Source organism: Peromyscus eremicus, chromosome 16_21 (assembly GCF_949786415.1).
Source record: "Peromyscus eremicus chromosome 16_21, PerEre_H2_v1, whole genome shotgun sequence".
Taxonomy (NCBI): domain Eukaryota; kingdom Metazoa; phylum Chordata; class Mammalia; order Rodentia; family Cricetidae; genus Peromyscus; species Peromyscus eremicus.
The window spans coordinates 61666808-61686945 of NC_081432.1; the positions used below are offsets into that span (position 1 = coordinate 61666808).

Here is a 20138-nt window from a genome sequence, read left to right on the forward strand (position 1 = left end):
GAGACTTGTCAGCCTCTCAGCTGGGGCTCCCCATGAGAGGAGGAAGGGAAGGCCGCCCACGGGCTCAGTGTTGGGGTGCTTCCAGCCTGAGTTCTCTATGCTGCCACCCACCTGCTTCTGGGCATCCACCAGCAGGCTCAGGGACGCCTTCCACTGAGCCCAGCCCCAGGTCCCTCAGCCTGTGGGTCTTGACACCTCAGCAGCCCAGCCTTAGAGAGAACCTTTCTGGGGTGAAGTTTCTTCCTCCTCCTATTTTCTAGTTTTTCAAGACAGTGTTTCTCTGTGTAGCCTTGGCTGTCCTGGAACTCACTCTATAGACCAGGCTGTCCTCGAACTCAGGGATCTGCCTGCCTCTGCCTCCACCTAAGTACTGGGTTTAAAGGCATGTACCACCACCGCCCAGCTTGTTCTTTTTAAAAATTAATCTAATCTTGTTTATTAATTTATTATTATTTCATTATTATTATTAATAGTGTGTGTATCCCCTACACAAAGGACAACTTTTGGAGCTGATTCTCTTTTCATGGGTTCTAGGGGCTCGAACTCAGGTTGCCGGGCTTCTGTGACAGGCGCTTTACACACTGAGGCACCTCACCGGCCCTCATCACGGCTCCTTGAAAAGGCTAATAAGCACCGTTGTCTCCGTCTGGCCTGGGAGCTGAACATCATCCCTTCTCAGCCTCACACTGGAGAAATGATAATGCTGCTGACTGAGCGAGCAGGTGCCAAGCTGGTGGCTAAGCCCTTTAGCAGGTCGTCTCTCCCCAGTGTCCAGAGCAACCACTGAGAAGTGCACACCATCTCCACTTAGATGGTGGAGGTCAAACAACCAGCCCCCAGCCCCAAAGGACAATAGCAGAGTGGAGCATAAAGGACATCCCAGGGGTCACTTAGGGCAACTCGCAGGTCACTTGTTCCAACCACTGCAAGAACGGAACAGGAGTCAGGAGAGAGGGCAGGCAGACACACCCCAAGGACCCTACTGGGCACCAGGACAGGAATGACTGATGGTAGAGAGGAGCCAAGGACATGGCCTAGCCTTCCTTGGGGCTTTCTGACTTGGGAGTCGAGGAATGGAAGAGATGGCCTGAGAAGGTGTTTCTGGGCCCCCGGCCTCCGGTCAGTTGGCTGAGTAGCTGGCTGCAGAAGCCTCAGTGGAGATGGACTTCACCCTGTGTGCTGATCTCCAGGTAGCCAGCCAAATGGAGCCAAAATAGACTCAGTAGATGGCTTGGCCCAGCTATCACCATGCTCATCTTGGGGTTCTGAAGAGTGGAGGCTCTCTCACGGTATCTGCAGACACGCTGGGCTGCAGTGTGTCAGTATGGACGCTGGTCAGCTGGGAGGCTCAGCAGCTGGGAGTCCCTGTCTAGAGACCAGCCTCAAAGCTAACACAATCAATAGCACCATGGCAGGGAGGATGGCTGACTGCCAATGCTACTCGGGCCCCAGCTCTCCACCCACCTCGAATGCAGACTGCTGGGTAAGGCGGCCCGATTAGGAGGAATGAGACAGTGTCTGACATGGAGGAAACGTTATCCAGGGGCTGAGGGTTGGGAGGATCCAAATTCAACTCCTGAAGGATAGCCTCTGGGGTCCCTGGTAAGAGGATAGTATGGGGCACAGGCTGCCACGTGGTTTGGGTCTTGCCAACGACCAGAAGATCCTCAGGCTAATTCTGTACTGAAGTTGATTCAGAAAGACAGTGGTGGCCAGGAAAGGGGTCTAGTGCCTGTCATCCCATCACGTGGAGTCTGAGGCAGGAGGATTACCTCAAGTCTGAGGTCAGCCTGGGCAATTTAGTAAATTCCTGGCCAATCAGGACTACAGGGATGGGAAGGAGGATAGGAATGTAACTTAGTGGTAGGGACTTGTCCAACACGCACAGAACCCTGGGTTAACTCCTAGCACTACATAAACCAGGTGTGGTGGTGCATGCCTGTAATCCTAGGTGGAGACAGAAGGATCAGAAGTTCAAGGTCATCTTCATCTATATCTACATAGAGAACTGGAGGCCAGCCTGGCTACATGAGACCCTATCTTAAACAAAAACAAAAACAAACAAAAATCCAAAAAACCTCCATAAAACACAAAGCCAAAGAAAAGGCACAACTTCCAGAACTGTGGGGCTGAGAAAGAAGCCAAGCTGGCCCTGACTGCCTCTTCGAAGTCCTCCCCGGCTGCCTGCTCACAGCCTTCTGTGACTGATTTCTAGTTACAGCGAGGGCCACTCCTCGGGCTTAATACCGCCTTGAAGCTCACCGAAGCTAGCTGCAGGAAGATGGTAAATGAGGCTGGAGGTGAGGGACAAGTGACCTGTCCAGGAGCAGAATGTGGCCATGGGACCCCAACAACTTCCCTTCATTACCCACGTCACTCAAGTCCTAAACCCACAGCACATCCTTTCTGCTAAGGGGCCCGGCCTTAGGCGTCCCATTTCTCCACTAGCCCTGGGTCCTACTTGAGGACAGAGTTCCCACGACCCCGCCCCCCCCCCCCACAGTGAAGATGGGGTACGGTGGGAAGCAGGGGAGGCAGACCTGACCCTGGGATAGACAGGACTGGGGAGAAGAAGCTCAGGAACCCCGGGACTTGGGTGGCACAGGTGCGTCACTGACTGGGGTACCACATGGAGCGGAACTGAGGCCAGTCCTTTGGGCTCAGGCTAGTCTCTGGCCTTATTCGTAGGGTGTTGCAGTCGGTTTTAACTGTCAACTTGACACAACCTAGAATCGCTTGAGAAGAGTCTCAATGAGAGATTGTCTGGATCAGGTTGGCTTTCGGGAATGCCTGTAGGAGATTGTCTTGATTACATTAACTGATGGGGGTGTGTGTGCCCGGAAGTGAGTGGCATGTTGGCACCATTCCCTGGACTGTGGAAGAGAAGAGAAGACGAGCTGACACTAGACACACATGCATCCATTCTCTCTGCCTCTGGGATGTGCCGCCTTGAGTTCCTGCCTCGACTTCCCTGCGATGATGGAATGTAACTTGGACTTGTGAGCCAAATATACCTTTCCTTCCCTAAGCTGATTTTTGTCAGGGCCTTTTATCACAGCAACAGGAATTAGGGCATGGAGCGACACTGACTAGTTAGTTACATACTCTCTCTGAGCCTTGGCTTTCTCATTTGCAAATGGATTAATAATAGCAGCTTTCCCATGGGTATGAAGACAGCGACACTTGCAGAGGGCCAGCCTTGGGTACTCACTCTGCATCCAGGCTGGTAGGGGGTGGGGTAGGCTTAGGTGGTTCATTCGGTAAATGCTTGAGAAGACCCTGAGTTTGATCTTCCACCCCTACCTCTGGGACCAGCCAGGGTAACCTAACCGCTGAGCCCCAGGCCACTGAGAGACTGTCTGCGGAGGTGGGGATGATTCTGAAGCTATCTTGGGGTGACATGAGAGGTAATCTTGGCCTCCACATGCACATACACATACGCACACAAACGGGAACACATGATATCTTCTGAGTGGGTGAGGAAGCTGATTTCTGGGAGGTGAAAAGGCAAGCCGCGGGCTACCTTTTCTCTCCTGGAACCCAATTCGAGGCAGCTCTCTTTGGCAGGGGAAGGCGTCCTAAGGAAGTGATCTTCAGATAACCATCTCAGCACCCAGCTGGAAAGTCCCCTGATGCTGGTCCTCCTCCAAGTCCATCCACCTCCTCCTGTCCTGCTGGGTTCACTTGATGCTTTCCAATTGTGGAGTGTGTGTGTGTGTGTGGGGGGGGGGTTTGCTCTCACCTGCCTGCTTTATAAGGAGGTGCTAAGCCAGGCCAGCAAGGGGAGCGCTGCTGGAGACCCAGAGAACATTCGTGGGGAGCTCCCTCATCCTCTGCGACCTAGTCACACACCCCCTGAGAACTGTCTCCCCTTGAGATCTCCCTCCCTCCCTCCCTCCCTCCCTCCCTCTCCTGCTGCCCTTTCCAGACTTTGTCCCCCTCCGCGCCCCAGCCACAACCCTTTGCCAGCTCCCCACTCGGAAGACCTCTCAGGTCGCTTAGACTGCTCTGAGGCCACCGATGGCCATGGCTGCACAGCTGTCTGGCACCTTGAACTTTTTCAAAGCATTTTCCAAACATATGCTTAAAAGAAAGAAAGAAAAAAGCATAGATAACTTGTCTGTGAGCACCGGACCCTCTCCAGGACCATGCTGTATCCTTCAAGTACCCTGAGTCTATCTTATGTCCCTGTCCCCTAAGTTCTCCAGGTCCCCTCGGGGCCTCAGAGGGCTCAGGAACAACTCGACACAGTGCTCACCCCATCCCTTCCTTAAAACTTCCTTTCAGAGCCTGGCTTAATCCAGTCCTCGGTCCTAGCCACCCGCTCTGCCCCAGCGGGGAGGGGGCTCGGGCGGCTGGGAGGAAGCGGCTGGCCAGAGTAGTGACCCATTGGGACCCAGACTGCGATTCTCCCGCGTTCTTTGGGGACACAAAAGGTAAACAGAAGGCCAGGCTTCCCCACCTCCTGCCGCTCCCCCTCCCCCTGCAGCCAGCCAGATGGGCCGACAGGCTGGGGGGAGGGGAGAAGGGAAAAAAAGGGCAGATTGTGCAAAGGAAAACACAAGAGACAGGGAAGGCAAGAGACAGGAAATAGGGAGAGACTGGGAGAGATAAGGGGGAGGGGAGACTCAGTGATTCTTCAACTGAGCAATCTGGGAGGGGCCAAGACCCAGCCTGGTGACCGGGTAGCACGTGGGGAGGAAGGAGGACAGCCCGAGAGCCAGCGGGAGGAGCCCGGGTGAGTCAGGTCCAGAGAGGGTGCAGACAAAGAAGCTGGGCAGACCCAGGCCTGGCCGCTCAGGTGGAGACGGGAGGTGTTAGTGCCTCGGCCCCACCCAGCAGTGACTACTTCCTCAGGAGCGCGGGGCTGGGGAGGCGGGCTTGCTCTGAGGGGTCTGTGACCTCTCCCTGGGCCTAGCATCCCCCCAAGTCCCCGTCCTCCATCCCAACCCTGCCCGGTGCGGGCGGGCGGGCGGGCGGGTCCGCCCCTCTCACCTGCACCGCAGAGGCCGACTGTTTACCGTCATTGTTCCCGGGGGAGTTCAGGCTGGAGGCTTGCTGTAACAGGAACTGCCGGGCCACCTGGAGAGCCTGTAAGACAGGGGCTGAGTCAGTGCGAGGCCCCAGCAAGGCCCTCAGAAGTGGCTGGGATCCGGGATGAGTATGGAAGCGGGTGGGGGGTTCGGGCTGTAAGGAGGAACACCCAAAGGTCCTGAGGGAGGGTCACAGGTCCATATGGGCTTGGGGTAAGGATGGAGGTAGGAGAGGCTGGGAACCGTCATGGTAAGAATCACAGTAGTCGTCTAGGACTCACCCCGGGATCAGAGTGAGTCCATTGGTTTTCCACTGGGACAGCAAAGGTCAAGGGTCAAAAGGACTCCAGGTGAAAGGGCAGGAAGGTGAACTCAGGGTAGAATAGTAGGTACTTTTTACTGAGAACCCATGTGCCTGGTGCTTCACAAATTTCTTTTCATTATCTGTTTTTGAGGCAGGCCATGGCTGCCCTGGAACTCACTATGTTCAAGACCAGGCTGACTTTGAACTTAAGAGATCCTTGGGCATCATTCAGGGCTAGAGGCAAGCTCTCGATCCTGTTATAAAGCTGTGAGTTGGGCTTAGCAGCCTTCTCTTCCAGCCGAGGCAGCCAAATCTCTAGGAGGTTAAGTCAGTGACTTGTCCCAAGATCAGCAGCCCTGGAAGCCTGCTTCTGAGGTTTAAGGAGGGGAGGAGGAGTGTCCGCCAAGAAGCGACCTACGGGAGGGGCAATGCCATGAAGCTAGGGCACACGGGGGGTACAGGGGGGGGGGGTGTGGAGGGGAAGGGTCAGGGGCCCCGAGGAAACTGATCAGTCACATGAGTGTCTGGGCTTGGTGGCCAGTGACAAGGGACTGAGCCAAGGTGATCCTAGGAATGGGATGTGTGTGTGGGGGGGGGGGGGGAGGTGGGGGGGTACAGCCTGTGAATAGGTGGGTGGTGATAGTCTGGTAGAAGAGTGAGGGGTCAACCCAGGAATGTGCTCCCCTGGGGCCCAGCCAAGACCTTGTCTCCAAGACCTGGAGGTGAGGTGGTGGCAGTGGGGACCTGTCCAGTGAGTTCCAGGTTCCTCAAAGGCCTCCTGGAGAGCCAGAGCAGATGTATTCAGGCCCTGGAGGCAAGGCTTTGGCACCAGGCGCATATGGGCTGCAATCCCAGCTCTGTAGTTGACTGGCTGTGACCTTGGGTAAGTCATTCCATCTCTCAGTGGTTATGTCGCTTTATCCGTAAAACTGGGACACTACCCACTTCAGAATCATGCGGAGGGATGAAAAGACCAAGACTGGCACCTCGTTGGCATTCAGGAAGTGTATACCCTTTTCTTCTCAATCATCCCCAGGTGGCTCTCTGCTTACCCACACTTGTTAGATGAAGGTGCCCAACTTGTAGCTGGCTCGCACCCTGGCGCACACACCTGTTTCTTTCTCACGTGGATTCCATTCTCCTACCCCAGCATCTTTAAGGTAAAACTCTTTTCTCTTCTTTCCCTGCCTGCTCTTCCCGAGGCTGAGGACCAAGCCCAGGGCCTCCTACACCTCCTCAGGCAAGCGCTCTACCACTGAGCCACACCTCCAGCCCCGGCCCCACCATGGATGCGTGGTGGACACTCACAGCTCGGCAAACACCCTCTGAGCGGCCACTGTGTACCCAGTGTAACTGTATATACAATCCGCCTGCGTGGTCCTTCGCGGTGTTGACTGGCACGGCTTCCTGGGGCTTCGGTCTAGTTTACCTTAGGACACTATCTAAATACTCACTGGTGTATCTATGGGAACGTGCGTGCTCCTAGGCAGCCCCGTTGCCTGACCACCCCCAGCTCCGCCCTCCAAATGGCCCAGACTTCCAGGCGGAGTCAGGATGCTGCCTCTCCTGAAGGGTTTTCTTTAGAAAGCAGAAATTGGACCTTCCTGGGTCAAGAGATTCCGAGAAACTACAGGCAGAGAGGGTGGTAAATGGTGTGGAGAGGCAGGGGGGTGGCCCCGGGGCCCCCAGGAAGGAATTCTGGCTTCTGTCGCCTAGCTCTTATTGGCCTCCACGTCTAACCATATACATAATTCTTCTTGTCCTCTAGGGTGGAGATGGCACAGAAGGGCAGCCGGGCGGTAAGGGGTGGGAGTGGGGGTTGACCCCAGAGCTGACCAGCACAGGGGATTCAAGAGACATTCGTCAGTGGGAAGGGGACACACCCTGATGAGGGGGTACAGCAGCAGGGTTCTGGGGAAGTTCAGGAGAGAGCCTGGCCCAGTCTCTGGGCCTGCAGAGTAGCCAGGGGAGTTGAATTCATTCCTCACCAACTCTCTTTCTTTGTGGTTCCCTGGAGCACGAAATTACAAGATTTGCGGGGGGAAGGGATGTGTGTGACAGGGTCCTGCAATCTCATTCCTGGAGGCAACAGGCCCTCCACTCCCCACCTCATGAACTTCGCTCTCCTCTTTCCACCCTGTCTTGGGGAGCTCTCCCCCAGGCCAGCTGAGTTAGGTGAGGTGGTTTACCCCTCTCTCTCTATTCCCCCACAGGGGTATCTGCTTCTTCTCTCCCTCCTTCATTAGCATGTATGAAGTGCCTACTGTGTGCTAGGCCATGCTAGGTGGTGGGTGGCCCTGCCCCCAGGTGTTCCACTGCTGGGGGCAGGGGGGTCTCTACGGGACTGAGGACAAAGTAGGGAACTGAACCATCAATGTCACCCTCATGTGGTAGGACTCCCGTGCTGTGGGGCTCTGATGGGGCCTCCCAGAGGTGATGGCCCTAGGGTCCTGGAGACCTGGAGGGTCTGCTCATCAAGTGGACCAGGAGGAGAGGTGCTCCTGTGCTGTGCTATCACACCTGAAGTGAGATGTGGGGGCTGACAGGGCTTGAGACAGTCCCCAGGTCAGGCAGAACGTTGGACTGTGCTGGGAGGCAACGGGAAAGGCCGGAGTCTGGCTGCAGGGGCCCCGGAAGCTGACGACCTGCTCTCCAGGCACCTCACTCACTCACTCACTCCCTCCTTCCCTTCTTCCCACACAGCCTGGAGGGATGGGACACCTCCAGGGACAAAGCAAGTTCCTTTCTCATCCTCGCCTAGAGCCAGCCTTGACCTACCTGGAATGTAGTACCACCTAAAGAATAGACTGAAGGTGCCCAATGATGGGTGTGGACAGATTCCAGGACTGTGGTCTAAGCTCCCCTCCTCAGATGGCCATGCCATACCACACACCATGCAGTGTGGGTGTGTGGGCAGTAACTGCTGTCCTGGGCTCTACTTTATGCCGTGAGCTTTGCTGTGCATGCACCTGGCTGAGGACGGTGCTCTGGGAGCCGTGGGCATCCCCAACCTAGGCTGTCTTTTTGAAGACTGCCCACTGGGCTAGGCAGGTCTAAGGCATTGAAGCTTCCTAGTTTCATTCATCAGTGTAAAGAAGCAAGTGCCAATGTCTTTTGCCCCTGCCACTGAGGGTTAAATAAACCCCTGGACCCACAGCCTCTGAGACATGAAAACAACCAGCCCTGACCTCACAGCCCAGCTCACCTTCTCCAGTGATGCTGACCAAACTGGAGCCACCGTGTGTGAGTGTGTGTGTGTGTGTGTGCAGGTGCATATGTGGGGATATCAGAGAATAAATAACTCTGTGGAGTCAGCTTTCCCCTTTCACCTTTACATGGGTTCTGGGGATCGAACTCAGGAGGCAGGGTTCCACAGCAACTATTTACCCGCTAAATCGACTGGACCAGGAGCCCCTTAAGAGCATGGATGTTGTCAAATTCACCTGTGAGCTTCCCACCCCCAACACATAGTAGGCATAATTCCTGCACACAAAGTCCATCTTCTTTCAGGCTAAGTATGGAAGGCTGGCAGGGGGTGATCCTAAGTTCAAAGGCTAAACCTGTAAAGAGCTTTGTAGTACTCAAGGCGCTTCTGTGGTGTCAGGATGGCCAAGAGGTCCACAGTGCCAGAGCCAAAGCACCTCTGCAGACACTAACAGAACTGTCCAGGAGCATCCTTGCACTAAGCTAGGCAGGGCAGGTGTAACTCTGTTCACTTTATAGACAAGGAAACAGGTCCAAGGTAACGGCTCAGACCCAGACATGGATCCAGGCAAAACACCAATGCGTATAAAAGAAAAAGAAAAGAGCACAGAGATCCAGAAGGGACCTAGGGCTCACCCAGAGGCAGAGTGGCAGAAGCTGAACCGGAATCCACCAGACCTAAGGCTGAACTCGGCAGGAAAAACGAGCATGAGCCAGCGGGTAATGGGAGACTCCATATCAGTGAGGCGTGTTCACATGCAGTGCTGAGGGTCAGGCCTAGACTTTGTCTAACTCCGGAAACCCACCTTCTTGTCTGTCTCGGGAAACTTTCTGGCAAAATTGGAATTCAGCCCTATCCACATTTGTTGATATTTATGTGAGCTTTTGTGATCAGCTCAGACCACTAAGCTCGCAGGGCAAGTACCTTTAGCCCCTGGGCCACCTTATTGGTCCTGTGTTGATCATTAATGTGCTGAGGACAGGCTGGATTTAGGTGAAGGGGGGCCCAGAAGGTGTCCAGGAGTGCGGCCTTCACCCACCCCCTCCCTGAGTCTCAAATCTGAGAAGCAACTTAGGAAAGGCTATCAGCTCTAGGCCCAGGACAATTTAGTCACTGACCTATTGTCCCAGGAGCCACTGCCAAGTTCAAGGAGGAACTCTTTACTGCCTGAGCTCTCTAGTTTAGTGGGCTGATATGACCACCAAACACACAGGCCAAACCTGACACAGCTAAGCCTTATGCTGGGGACAGCAAGTTACACAAAACACGGCCAAGGGAGACCTGAGGAGACACTTCACTGCAGAAGCGGCTAATTCTTCCCAGGGAGAGTATTCAAGGCTGAAAAGGAGAGGTGCAAAGGCCCTGAGGTAGAAAAAGCAAACCATGAGGTATATCATAAACTATACACAGGCCAGCCAGGTGGCGCGTGCTTTTAATTCCAGCACCTAAAAGCAGAGATAGGAGGATCTGGAATTTGACACCAGCCTGGGCTACACAGCAAGACCTCTCCAGATGTACTCTCTCTCTCTGTCTGTCTCTATTTCTCTCCTTTCCCCTCAACCAAATAGCAGGCTGAGGCTGAATTCTACAGACAGACATGGAGCAACTCAGTAAATAAAGGCAGTTTTTTTTTGGCTTCTTCTATATGTGTATGTACATGTTCCTATGTGTGCTAACACATGCACGCACGCACGCACGCACGCACGCATGCACGCACGCACGCACGTGCATGCGCCTGTATGTGGAAACCACACCAGTAAAGACTCAACAATGGAATCCTCCTCAATAGCTCTCCCTTTGTTTTTTGAGACGAGGGTTTTTCCCAAGTCTGCCAATTTGGCTAAGGTAGCTGGCCAAACTACCGACTCTGCCCTTCCAGCACTGAGAGTCTAGGCTTTTTAAATGGGCACCAGGGGCTAGAACTCAGGTCTTAATAATGCTTGCATGCCAAGCACTTTACTTGACTGAGTCATGGCCCTACTCTGTTTTGTTTTTGTCTTTTAATATTTTTTTCTTTTAAAGTGTATGGTCTTGTTTGTTTGTTTTTGCCCATGACCACAGCCATTCTGGTGCCACAGAGGCCGGAAGAGGGCATCAGATTACAGACAGTTGTGAGTCACCATGTGGGTTCTGGGAATCAAACCCTAGTCCCTAGGAGAACAGTCAGTGCTCTTAAACCACTGAGCCATCTCGATGGTGTTATCTATTTCTGTTCTGTGCTATCTAACCCCTGCTGGTAAACAGCAGGTGTCTAATACGTGCTCCTTAAATACTCATCCATCCCTCAAAACTTTCGGACAGATCAAAGGAGGGGATGGCAGGGAGAAGGGGTCAGAGGCCTGAGGTCAGTGGCAACCACCATAGACCAAACTAGCCCAGGGAGACACAGGTTCTAGACCAGTAAGGCTTTTTCCTCCAGTGAAGAGGCATAAAGATGAAATTACACAGAGAAGGGGGGCAAAGAGTGGGTGGTGGGGAGATTATAAAACCCCCAAAGTGATTCTACTTTTCTTCCCTTGGATCTTTTTTTTTTTTTTTTTTAAAGAAAGCTTTTTGGAAAAGGCTGTAAATTTTTTTTACACCAACCTCGTAAAAATGACATCGGCATATTCTCAAATTAGAACCATTAACATGAAAACCAGGAAAGCACAGGCACAGACAGGCCTCCCAGGTGGGAGACATCCCCAGGACAGTCCAGATTCAGGGTCCCTGCAGAGGGTTCCCGCTTCTCGAGAGGCTGGCCTCAGCAGGTGCAGACCAGCCATGGGCCAGTGGCAGAGAAAGGACTTTGTCCCTGGACAGCTCCTGCGTCCTGCCCTTGCAGGTGCCAGCACAGGTGGGCTTCCCAGCAGCTTGACTCCCAGTGACAGCCAAAGCCAGCTTGGCATGGTTCTGGGAGAGGCAGAGCTGGGTCTAGTGTCTGAGGGGATGGCATCTAGGCATCGACAAGGAGCGAAAGTGCAGAGGTGGACGGCATGGCTCACAGTCAGGTCCTCTGTCTGAGCTGTAGAATTCTCCAGAAGTGGGTCTACTCCACACTGCCTGGCCCCAGCCACTTCTTCTGGGGCTGGATTTAGACTAGAAACCAGCAGATACCTTCCTCAGGGATCCTACTAGGGCATTTCAGAGCAACCCCAGCTCACACTGTAGGTTCCAGGGGAGCCCACGGGTGACTGGAATTCAACTCTCTGCACTTCAACCCTCACCCTAAGCCCTTTGCCCTCAGGAGAAACAGACTACCCCTGCCCCCGCACTGTTCTCCTCAGTGGGGACTAATCCTGGCTTCTGTGGAAAGGAGGTAACAGCAGGGAGCCAGAGCAGAGAAGCTCTGTATGGGTCTCCTGGAGGAAAGCCAGGGGTCCTTCCCCCAGGCTCGGGGCCCCTTCTTTTCTCCGAAAGGGGCTACCTCTTGGCAGATAGGATGGCCTTTGGCTCACTAATTCAGGAAGTGGCGGGCAGCCATGCCCCCCATCCCCTCAGTCCCCACCACTTCTCATCCACCTCTCCCCATCTACTTCTTCTGTGCTGAGGTACAGTTCTGAACCGCTCCCCACCCGAGTGCTTTTCTTCTGCACACCCCAGTTCCCCTGGGGAGGGACTCCATCTCCAGACGGACAAAGAGAAGTTAGTTACAGGATCAAAGAGGACACAGAGGAATCCAGGGCGTGAGGCTGGAGGACTGAAGATACGGCCCTGACCAGCAGGAAGGCTTCAGACAACTGTTGGCAGCCTGTGGGCGGCGGGGCGGGGCTGATCCCCTCTGGAAGCTCCCTTTCCACCCAGTCCTCCTAAGTAGCCCGGCAGAAGAGGGCCAGATGGAGGAAAAGCTCTTTCCATTCTTCCTCTCCCCTCCCCCCAGCTCCCTGACCCCCCACCCCCCATCTCTTTGGAGGGGGTGAGTTAAAAGCCCATTACTGGGCTCAGCCCCCCAACCCTTTTGAATCTCCTCACAGGATGTGACGGGGTGGGATTTGGCCCGGTTGCCATGGCAACTGCAGTGGGAGTTCCCAGACGCTAGGCAACCCTCTGGTGACCCTCTCTGACCTGTCACCCCTGCAACCCAAGGACAATGGGAACGCTGGCTCTGGGGGCCCGGGACGCCTTTCAGCTCCGTGGCCATTGGTTCTGCCTACCCCCACTCTGCCAGTTCAGCCCTCCTGGCCCCAAGTCCAGCTGTCTGCCAGCAAACCAGACCAGTCCCTAAGACCTTCCGAAATCAGGGCAGGGGCACACCTCTCACGGCCCAAGCCCAGTGGGTATTTGTGGGTCCCCACAGCATTTTCAGTAGCAGAGGCAAAATAAGCCTCAACTGTGCCTTGCTCAGGCTGACCTCCAACTCAATATGGTAGCAGAAGATGACCTTGAACTTCGGGTGTTCCGGTCTCCACCTTTCAAGTACTGACATTACAGGCCTGTGGGTGACATCATGCCCAGTTTATACAGCCGCTAGGGATCGAACCCAGGGCATTACATGTGTAGGGCAAGCACTCTACCAACTGAGCTACATCATCACGGCCTAGAGTTTCTGAAAGGTCTGTTGGTCCTCCCTCACCACCTTTACAGGATAGTCTCCACAGCGAGCGTGGCTGTGGAAGACGTGGGAAAGCCCCAGGGAGATAATGGAGCCTGGTTCTCCAGTGGCTCTGTTAGTAATAACCGCTCTGGGAAATACTGAAATGGGGTAGCCAGCAAGGGACTCTGTGCAGCCAGAACTGGCCTGGCAGCTAAGCTGGGTCGCCCCCTCACCTCTGTTTAAACAAGGTCCCAGCCTGCTGTTGCATGGAAACAGAGCACCAGCTCTTGTTCCGAAGTGACGTGGCTGGCCTCTTCAGCACTGTTTGCTCCAGCCTAAAGTCCTGTCAGCCGCCTGGCTTCTGACTCGCCCTGTCTGGCTGTCTCTCAACTCATTACTCCTAAAGGCCAGGACTGCATTTCCAGGACTTGTTTACCAAAGACACAGGGACCCACAGACAAAGGGACTGGGGCTGAGACCCTAGGAGGGCAGGACAGACTGTCAGACTTCTGCCTCCAGCAAGCACGGGGCGGTGGTTAGAGTCCTCCCAGCCTTCCTTTTGTTTTGACACAGGGATTCCTGTAGGCTAGCCTCCTACTCTCTGTACCTAAGGATGACATTGAATTTCCCCGCTGCCTTCCTCCTGCACCTAAGTACTGAAGTGCTACCATGCTCAGCGGGGATGCCTGTGTGTGTGTGTGTGTGTGTGTGTGTGTGTGTGTGTTCACAAGTGTGTGCCAGTGTGTTCACATGTGTTGAGACAGCGGTTGACTTTGGGATGTCCTCAATTGTTTTGCCACATTACTTTAAAATTTTTTATTCATCTATTCTTCAAGGATTACAGACATGCATACAATGTATTTTAATTGTATCGACCCCTAGCCCCGCCCCCGCCCCCCATTCCCACCTTATTTTTAGACACAGTGTTTCTCACTGAACATGGCTGGGGCTTATAGTTTCAAGTAGACTAGCTGGCCAGCCAGCTCCTGGGATTCCTGTCTCCCCCGTCACCCCAACACACTATGCTGGGATTATAGGTTTGTTCTACCACACCCAACTTTGATGTGGGTGCTAGGGATCCAAGCGGTCTCTCATGCTTTACAGAAAGCACTCTCCACTCAGCCATCTCCAGGGCCCCAGGGCTGCTTATGTCTGAGTCAGGGTCTCACCAAGTAGCCCAGACTGTTCTTAAACTTGAGACCCTCTTGCCTCAGCTTCCTGAGTGCTGGGATTATAGGAATGTGCTACTATACTTGGCTTTAAATTGACTTTTTTCCCCCCTCTGTTTTCTTAAATTATTATTATTAGTGTGTGTGTACATTTGTGCAGGGGCCCGGTTGCCACGGTGCAAGTGTGTGGACAACTTTCAACTGTTAGTTTTCTTCTTCTACCATGGGTTCTGGGCATGAGTTCAGCAAGTGCTTTTACCCAGTGACCCATGTCTCATGGGTCCTGCTTTTCTTTCTTGTTTTAAGAGACCCTTTTAGCCAGGCAGGAGGTATTCTCACTCACTGAGTACTCACACACGCATTTAGCACCTACTGTGTGTGTGAGAAGTTCTTCCTCCCACATCTCCCAGGTCACTGTGGCTGTAGTGGGAGCGACAGGGAGAGGGAGAGGGAGAGGGAGAGGGAGAGAGAGAGAGAGAGAGAGAGAGAGAGAGAGAGAGAGAGAGAGGGCTGAGCCCTGAATGAGGCACCTGGAGGCTGTCAATGCTGCCTCTGGCTGTCTCATCAGCGAAGTGGCCTTTCTCCCCAGGGATGCTGAGGCAATTTGATGACATTTAATGTCACAGTGAATCCAAAGGCTGTCGTCTTCTACAGACTTCCTGCTTAGGGCTGAAAGGCAGGTGGAAGCAACAGCTAACTTCCCTTCCTTGATCTTGCTTCCCCCGCCAATAATAACACCTACTTTTAGGGGACCAAGAGTTGCTGAATGTTCTCTCCCAAAGCCTCAGTTCATCTGTGGGAAATGGAAGAATGACCCACAGACTATGTTTCACTTTAATTGAAAATTTTATCATTTTAATTTTGTAGTGTTATTTTCAAGGTTTGGAGCCAATGAAACCTTTTCTTAAATCTCACATATTTTCCTTGGGCCTGGGCACTTCGCCCACGGTGAGTCCAGATGGATAAAACGGCCATCCCAGATTATTTGTGAAGCCGATACAGGATTTTCCAGGACTTTGGGATGGTCCCCAAAACAAACAGGAGCAACTGGAACGTCGACTTGAGATGGTAAGTCATGGCCCATGTACAGGGCAGAGCCCAGAAATTTGATCAGTACAGACGGTTCCGTCTCTCCTGCCCAAACATCTCCCCAGTTACCCAGAGGCCTGTGTTTATGCCTCATGGCAAGCTTTCTATTTTCCTTTTGAAATTACATTTTGTTTATTTATTTTGTGGGTATGTATGTGTGTACACAAGCCACAGGGCATGTGTGGGGGTCAGGAGACAACTTGCTGGAGTCAGGTCTTTCCTTCTACCTCATGGGTTCTAAGGATCGAACTCAGGTTGTCAGGTTTGGCGGCAAGCCTCTGAGCCATTTTGCTGGCCCCAAGGTTTTTTGTTTTTTTGTTCTTTGTTTAAGTTTCCAGTTTAGGCAGCTCCTCCAACCCTCTGCCACATTTGAAATTTTGCATGGTTCTCTTTGCAAAGAGATGCAGGAGGGTCCAAAACTGCGTTGCCTTGGAAAGGTTCTAGGGGTACATGTTTTTAAGATTTATTTATTTATTTATTTATTTATTTTTTTAAAAGATTTATTTATTTATTATGTATACAATGTTCTGTCTGCACATATCCCTGCAGGCCAGAAGAGGGTGCCAGATCTCATTACAGATGGTTGTGAGCCACCATGTGGTTGCTGGGAATTGAACTCAGGACCTTTGGGAGAACAAACAATGCTCTTAACCTCTGAGCCATCTCTCCAGCCCCCAGATTTATTTTTAATTATGTATATGTAAGTGTGTTGTCTGTGCATATATGCACACGAGTGCAGGTCCCTACAGAGGCCAGATGAGGGAACTGAATCCCCAAACCCGCACTGCAGATGTTTGAGCTGCCACATGGGTGCTGTGAATCAAACCTGAGTCCTCTGCAAGAGCCCATGTGTAGTTATATTTTGATTAAAAAAAAAAAAAGGATTCTGTCTCAGCAGAAAGCACAGACTCAGTGGGTCTCTTCCCCCAGAGAGTCTGCTTAAGATGGATGATGTGACATTGCCCACCAACATCCAAAGATCATATCCCTGAAGATCTGAGTTCAATCCCTGGGTCCCACATGATAGGAGAACTGACTCTCCAAAGCTCCATGCATGCACTGTGGCATGTGAACACCACACACACACACACACACACAAACACACACAGGTAATATAAAAAATATGATGCTAGGTGTGGTGGCTTACTCCTTTAATCATAGCATAGAAAGGCAGGCAGATCTCTGAGTTCCAGGGCAGCCTGGTCTATACAGCAAGCTCCAGGCCAGCAATGGCTAATAGTGAGACCCTGTCTCAAAACAAAACAAACAAACAAAACAAAAAAAAACTCCACAAATATGGAGAGTGACTGAGAAGGTCCCCTAAATCCATCTCTGCTCTCTGTACACAGGAACACACACACACACACACACACGCAAACAACACACACAGAACTGTTAACTCCCCTATTTTTCACACCTACTTGAACAAGTGTGAGGAGTGTCACACCCAGCTGCTTGGCATCCTAACAATTAGTATGTTAGTGGCAAGGTCGTGCCCTGTGGCTGCTAAGGTGCTGCCTGGGACTCAGGACAGGTTCCTTTGGTCCCTGTTTGAAAGGACCGATCACCTGAAGCATTGGTGAGCTGCTTCAGGTGTGACCCTGGAGCCTTGGGTGTTAAGAGGGTGTGTTGTGGCGGGGCGGTGGTGGCGCACGCCTTTAATCCCAGCACTTGGGAGGCAGAGCCAGGCGGATCTCTGTGAGTTCGAGGCCAGCCTGGGCTACCAAGTGAGTTCCAGGAAAGGCGCAAAGTTACACAGAGAAACCCTGTCTCGAAAAACAAAAACAAAAACAAAAACAACAACAACAACAACAACAACAACAACAAAAAGAGGGTGTGTTGTGGGGTAGGGAGAAGCCTGGGTGACAGCGATGTCTGGAGGAGCAGGAAGGCCCTCGCTGCACAGGGAGGATGGTATGGAGCACCCAGGGTCCTGTTCTGCTTTCCCAGCTGAGCCCCTAAGGGCCAGGCCACCAGCAACAGTTTAAGAGGCAAAGTCAAACAAGAAGACTTCCAAGGCCAGGGCTGGCTGGGCTGGTTCTTCTGAATCCTTCAAGCATTATCTCCTCCACCCTAACCCTTGGGTGGGGCTGAGACCTGCTCATTCATAAACTAACTAGGTTCTTCACCTGGTGCCCCTGGGTCTTCAGAGAGGCCAGATTACAGTCATAAAAGAGGAAAGGGCACACAGACTGGGTTCCTAGTGTGAGCCTTTAAAATACAAACCTGGGGGGCTGGAGAGATGGCTCAGAGGTTAAGAGCACTAGCTGCACTTCCCGAGGTCCTGAGTTCAATTCCCAGCAACCACATGGTGGTTCACAACCATCTATAATGAGATCTGGTGCCCTCTTCTGGCCTGCAGGCATGCTTCCAGACAGAACACTGTATACATAATAAATAAATAAATCTTCTTTAAAAAAAAAAATACAAACCTGGGCTGGAGAGATGGCTTAGCAGTTATTTGCTGTTCATCCAGAGGACCTGAGTTCGATTCCCAGCACCTGTATCCGGTGGCTCATAATCATCTATAATTCCAGCTACACAGTATCTGACGCTTGGGTCCTTTGCAGGCACCTGAACTCAAGCACATACTGTGTGCAGAATGAAGATATACACATAATTCAAAATATAAAAATAAGATAGGTGGTGGTGGTGGCACCAGAGGCAGGCAGATCTCTGTGAGTTCCAGGCCAGCCTGGTCTACAAAGCAAGTTCCAGGACGACTATTACATAGAAAAACCCTGTCTTGAAAAAAACGTGTGTGTGTGTGTGTGTGTGTGTGTGTGTGTGTGTGTGTGTATGAGAGAGAGATTGAGAGAGAGAGAGAGAGAGAGAGCGAGAGAGAGAGATTGAGATTCTCCTCCCTCCCTGCCTTCTTTCCACACTCTTTGGCCACTGGTGCCTGTAAGTTTAACCTCTTCACAGCTCAGATCAGAGACTTAGGCAGCCTTGGTTCACAGCACAAATAAAAACACCCCTGTGTGCACAGCACACACTCCTAAACCTGTTAATATAGCCAGTTTCTCAGCCACGTGCCTGTAAGAGCCAAGACACCCACAGACTCAAAACAGACTTTCAAAGCCTGCTGCCCAGGCGGCTGTCGGCCCTTATGGCTTTGCTGGGACTATTTCAAACTTCATAAACTTGGGCCCACAGTACCACTTGGAGCTCCCCAAGCTCAGGCTAGCCACCAGAACAGCAGACACACAGGGAAGCCCCTGGAGGCTGGCCCTTCTCACTATCTAAAAGACAGGGTGCTGGGCAGGACAGAGCAGCGATGGATGCCCGGGTGGCCCGGAGGGTGTGGGATAAAGGCCCGAGGAGATCGGCCGGCTCCTACCTGTTGCTGCTGGAAGTGCAGAAGCTCGGTGGAGCTCATCTCGCCATTGCAGTCCGCTCCGCCGCCGCCGCCGGCGGCCTCCCTGCCCGAGCCGTCCCTACCCGCAGCCGGAGCCGCGCCTGCCGTCCCGGCCCCACTGCCACCATCAGCCTGCCCAGAGAGGCTGCCCACGCCGTTCTGACCAGACGGAGCCGACCTGATTGTCTCCGATGCAGATTCCACCATCATGTCGCTCTCTCGGGACCTGGAGAAAGAGACATGGGGGAGGGGCTGAGGCTCAAGGATAGACTGCCAGGGCAGGTTCTACCTGGGGCTACAACTGAAAGCTGCCCCCACCCATCACCCACCTCACCAAACCCCGTCCTAGGGCGGTCCCTTCCTCAATTTCCCAGAAGCTCCTCCTGAGACCCTCTCAATGTCACCCCTTCCTCAGGGTTAAGGGGCAGCTGCATTTCCTTCTTCCAGTGAGAGGAGACCGGGGAGGGTAGGAGATGAGCCCGCACCTCTCCCCTCGGGGTCCTAAACCTGTTTTGGGATCTCCTTTCAGCTGGGACCTACCAAATCTCTTCCCTTCCACCAGCAATGTCCCTTGCCTTTGTTTCCATATAGATGCGGGAGTTCCCTGAGGGCAGAGGGCCCTAATCAACACAGGAAACTAGCTGCCCTAAGCCCTTAGCATCTACGGAAGGCATCCTGGGCCCACTATCCACCTTCAATTCTTAAGTCCTCAGCCCAGCGACCAAAGTAACTCTTATTTATTACTACCCACAGCCCAAGAGTCCTCCTCCGAACAGTGAGATCTGTATTTAACACCCATTTCACTGATGGGAAAACAGAGGCTGGGAGTATAGGCTTAGGTAAAGGCTTAGCATGTTGGAGGCCCTAGGTCCAAGCCCTAGCAAGCCTCACCCCCCAAATAGGGCAGTTAGTGTAATTCAAGGCTAGAGTGTGTGCTCAGCATGTGAGGCTTCGGTTCCCATTCCCAGCACTAGATAAACTGAGGCGGGAAAGAAGGAAAAAAACCTGTCACACCTATAATCTGTTTGGGAGGCTGTGGTAGGAGGAGTTCCAGGCCAGCCTGAGCTACTGGAGAACCTGCCTCACAAACAAAAAGATGGAAAGATGGCTCAGAGGTTAAGAGCACTAGCTGTTAGTTCCTGGCACCCAAATAGGAGTGCTCACAACTCCAGCTTCAGGGGATCAGACGCCCTCTTCTGGCAACCACAGACACCCACCCACCCACCCACACAAACAAAAAGTAAATCTGAAAAAAAAAAAAAAACCAAAAATCAAGTCTTTTTTAAAAATATATTTATTTTATGTGTACGTGTATTTTGCCTGCATGTATGTCATGTATGCAGCACGTACATGAAGAATCCTGAAGGAGGAGACATCAGATCCCCTGGAACTGGAGTTACAGACAATTGGTAGCCACCATGTGGGTGCTGGGAATCGAACCCACGACTCTGTCCTATGGAAGAACCA

At 52.7% G+C, this 20138-nt stretch overlaps 1 protein-coding gene across 1 annotated transcript in view; it reads right to left on the bottom strand.

Annotated features, from left to right (window-relative positions):
- The window catches only part of Foxp4 (forkhead box P4), a 35179-nt gene extending 16285 nt beyond the window's left edge, over window positions 1-18894 (bottom strand). Inside the window, exons 1-2 of the mRNA XM_059281815.1 lie at window positions 18654-18894; window positions 4996-5091 (exon numbers count right to left, since the gene is read on the bottom strand). Coding sequence (XP_059137798.1) covers window positions 4996-5091; window positions 18654-18881 — 324 coding nt within the window. The 5' untranslated portion in view covers window positions 18882-18894. The remainder of the gene's footprint in view (window positions 1-4995; window positions 5092-18653) is intronic.
- Window positions 18895-20138: the final 1244 nt, after the last annotated feature.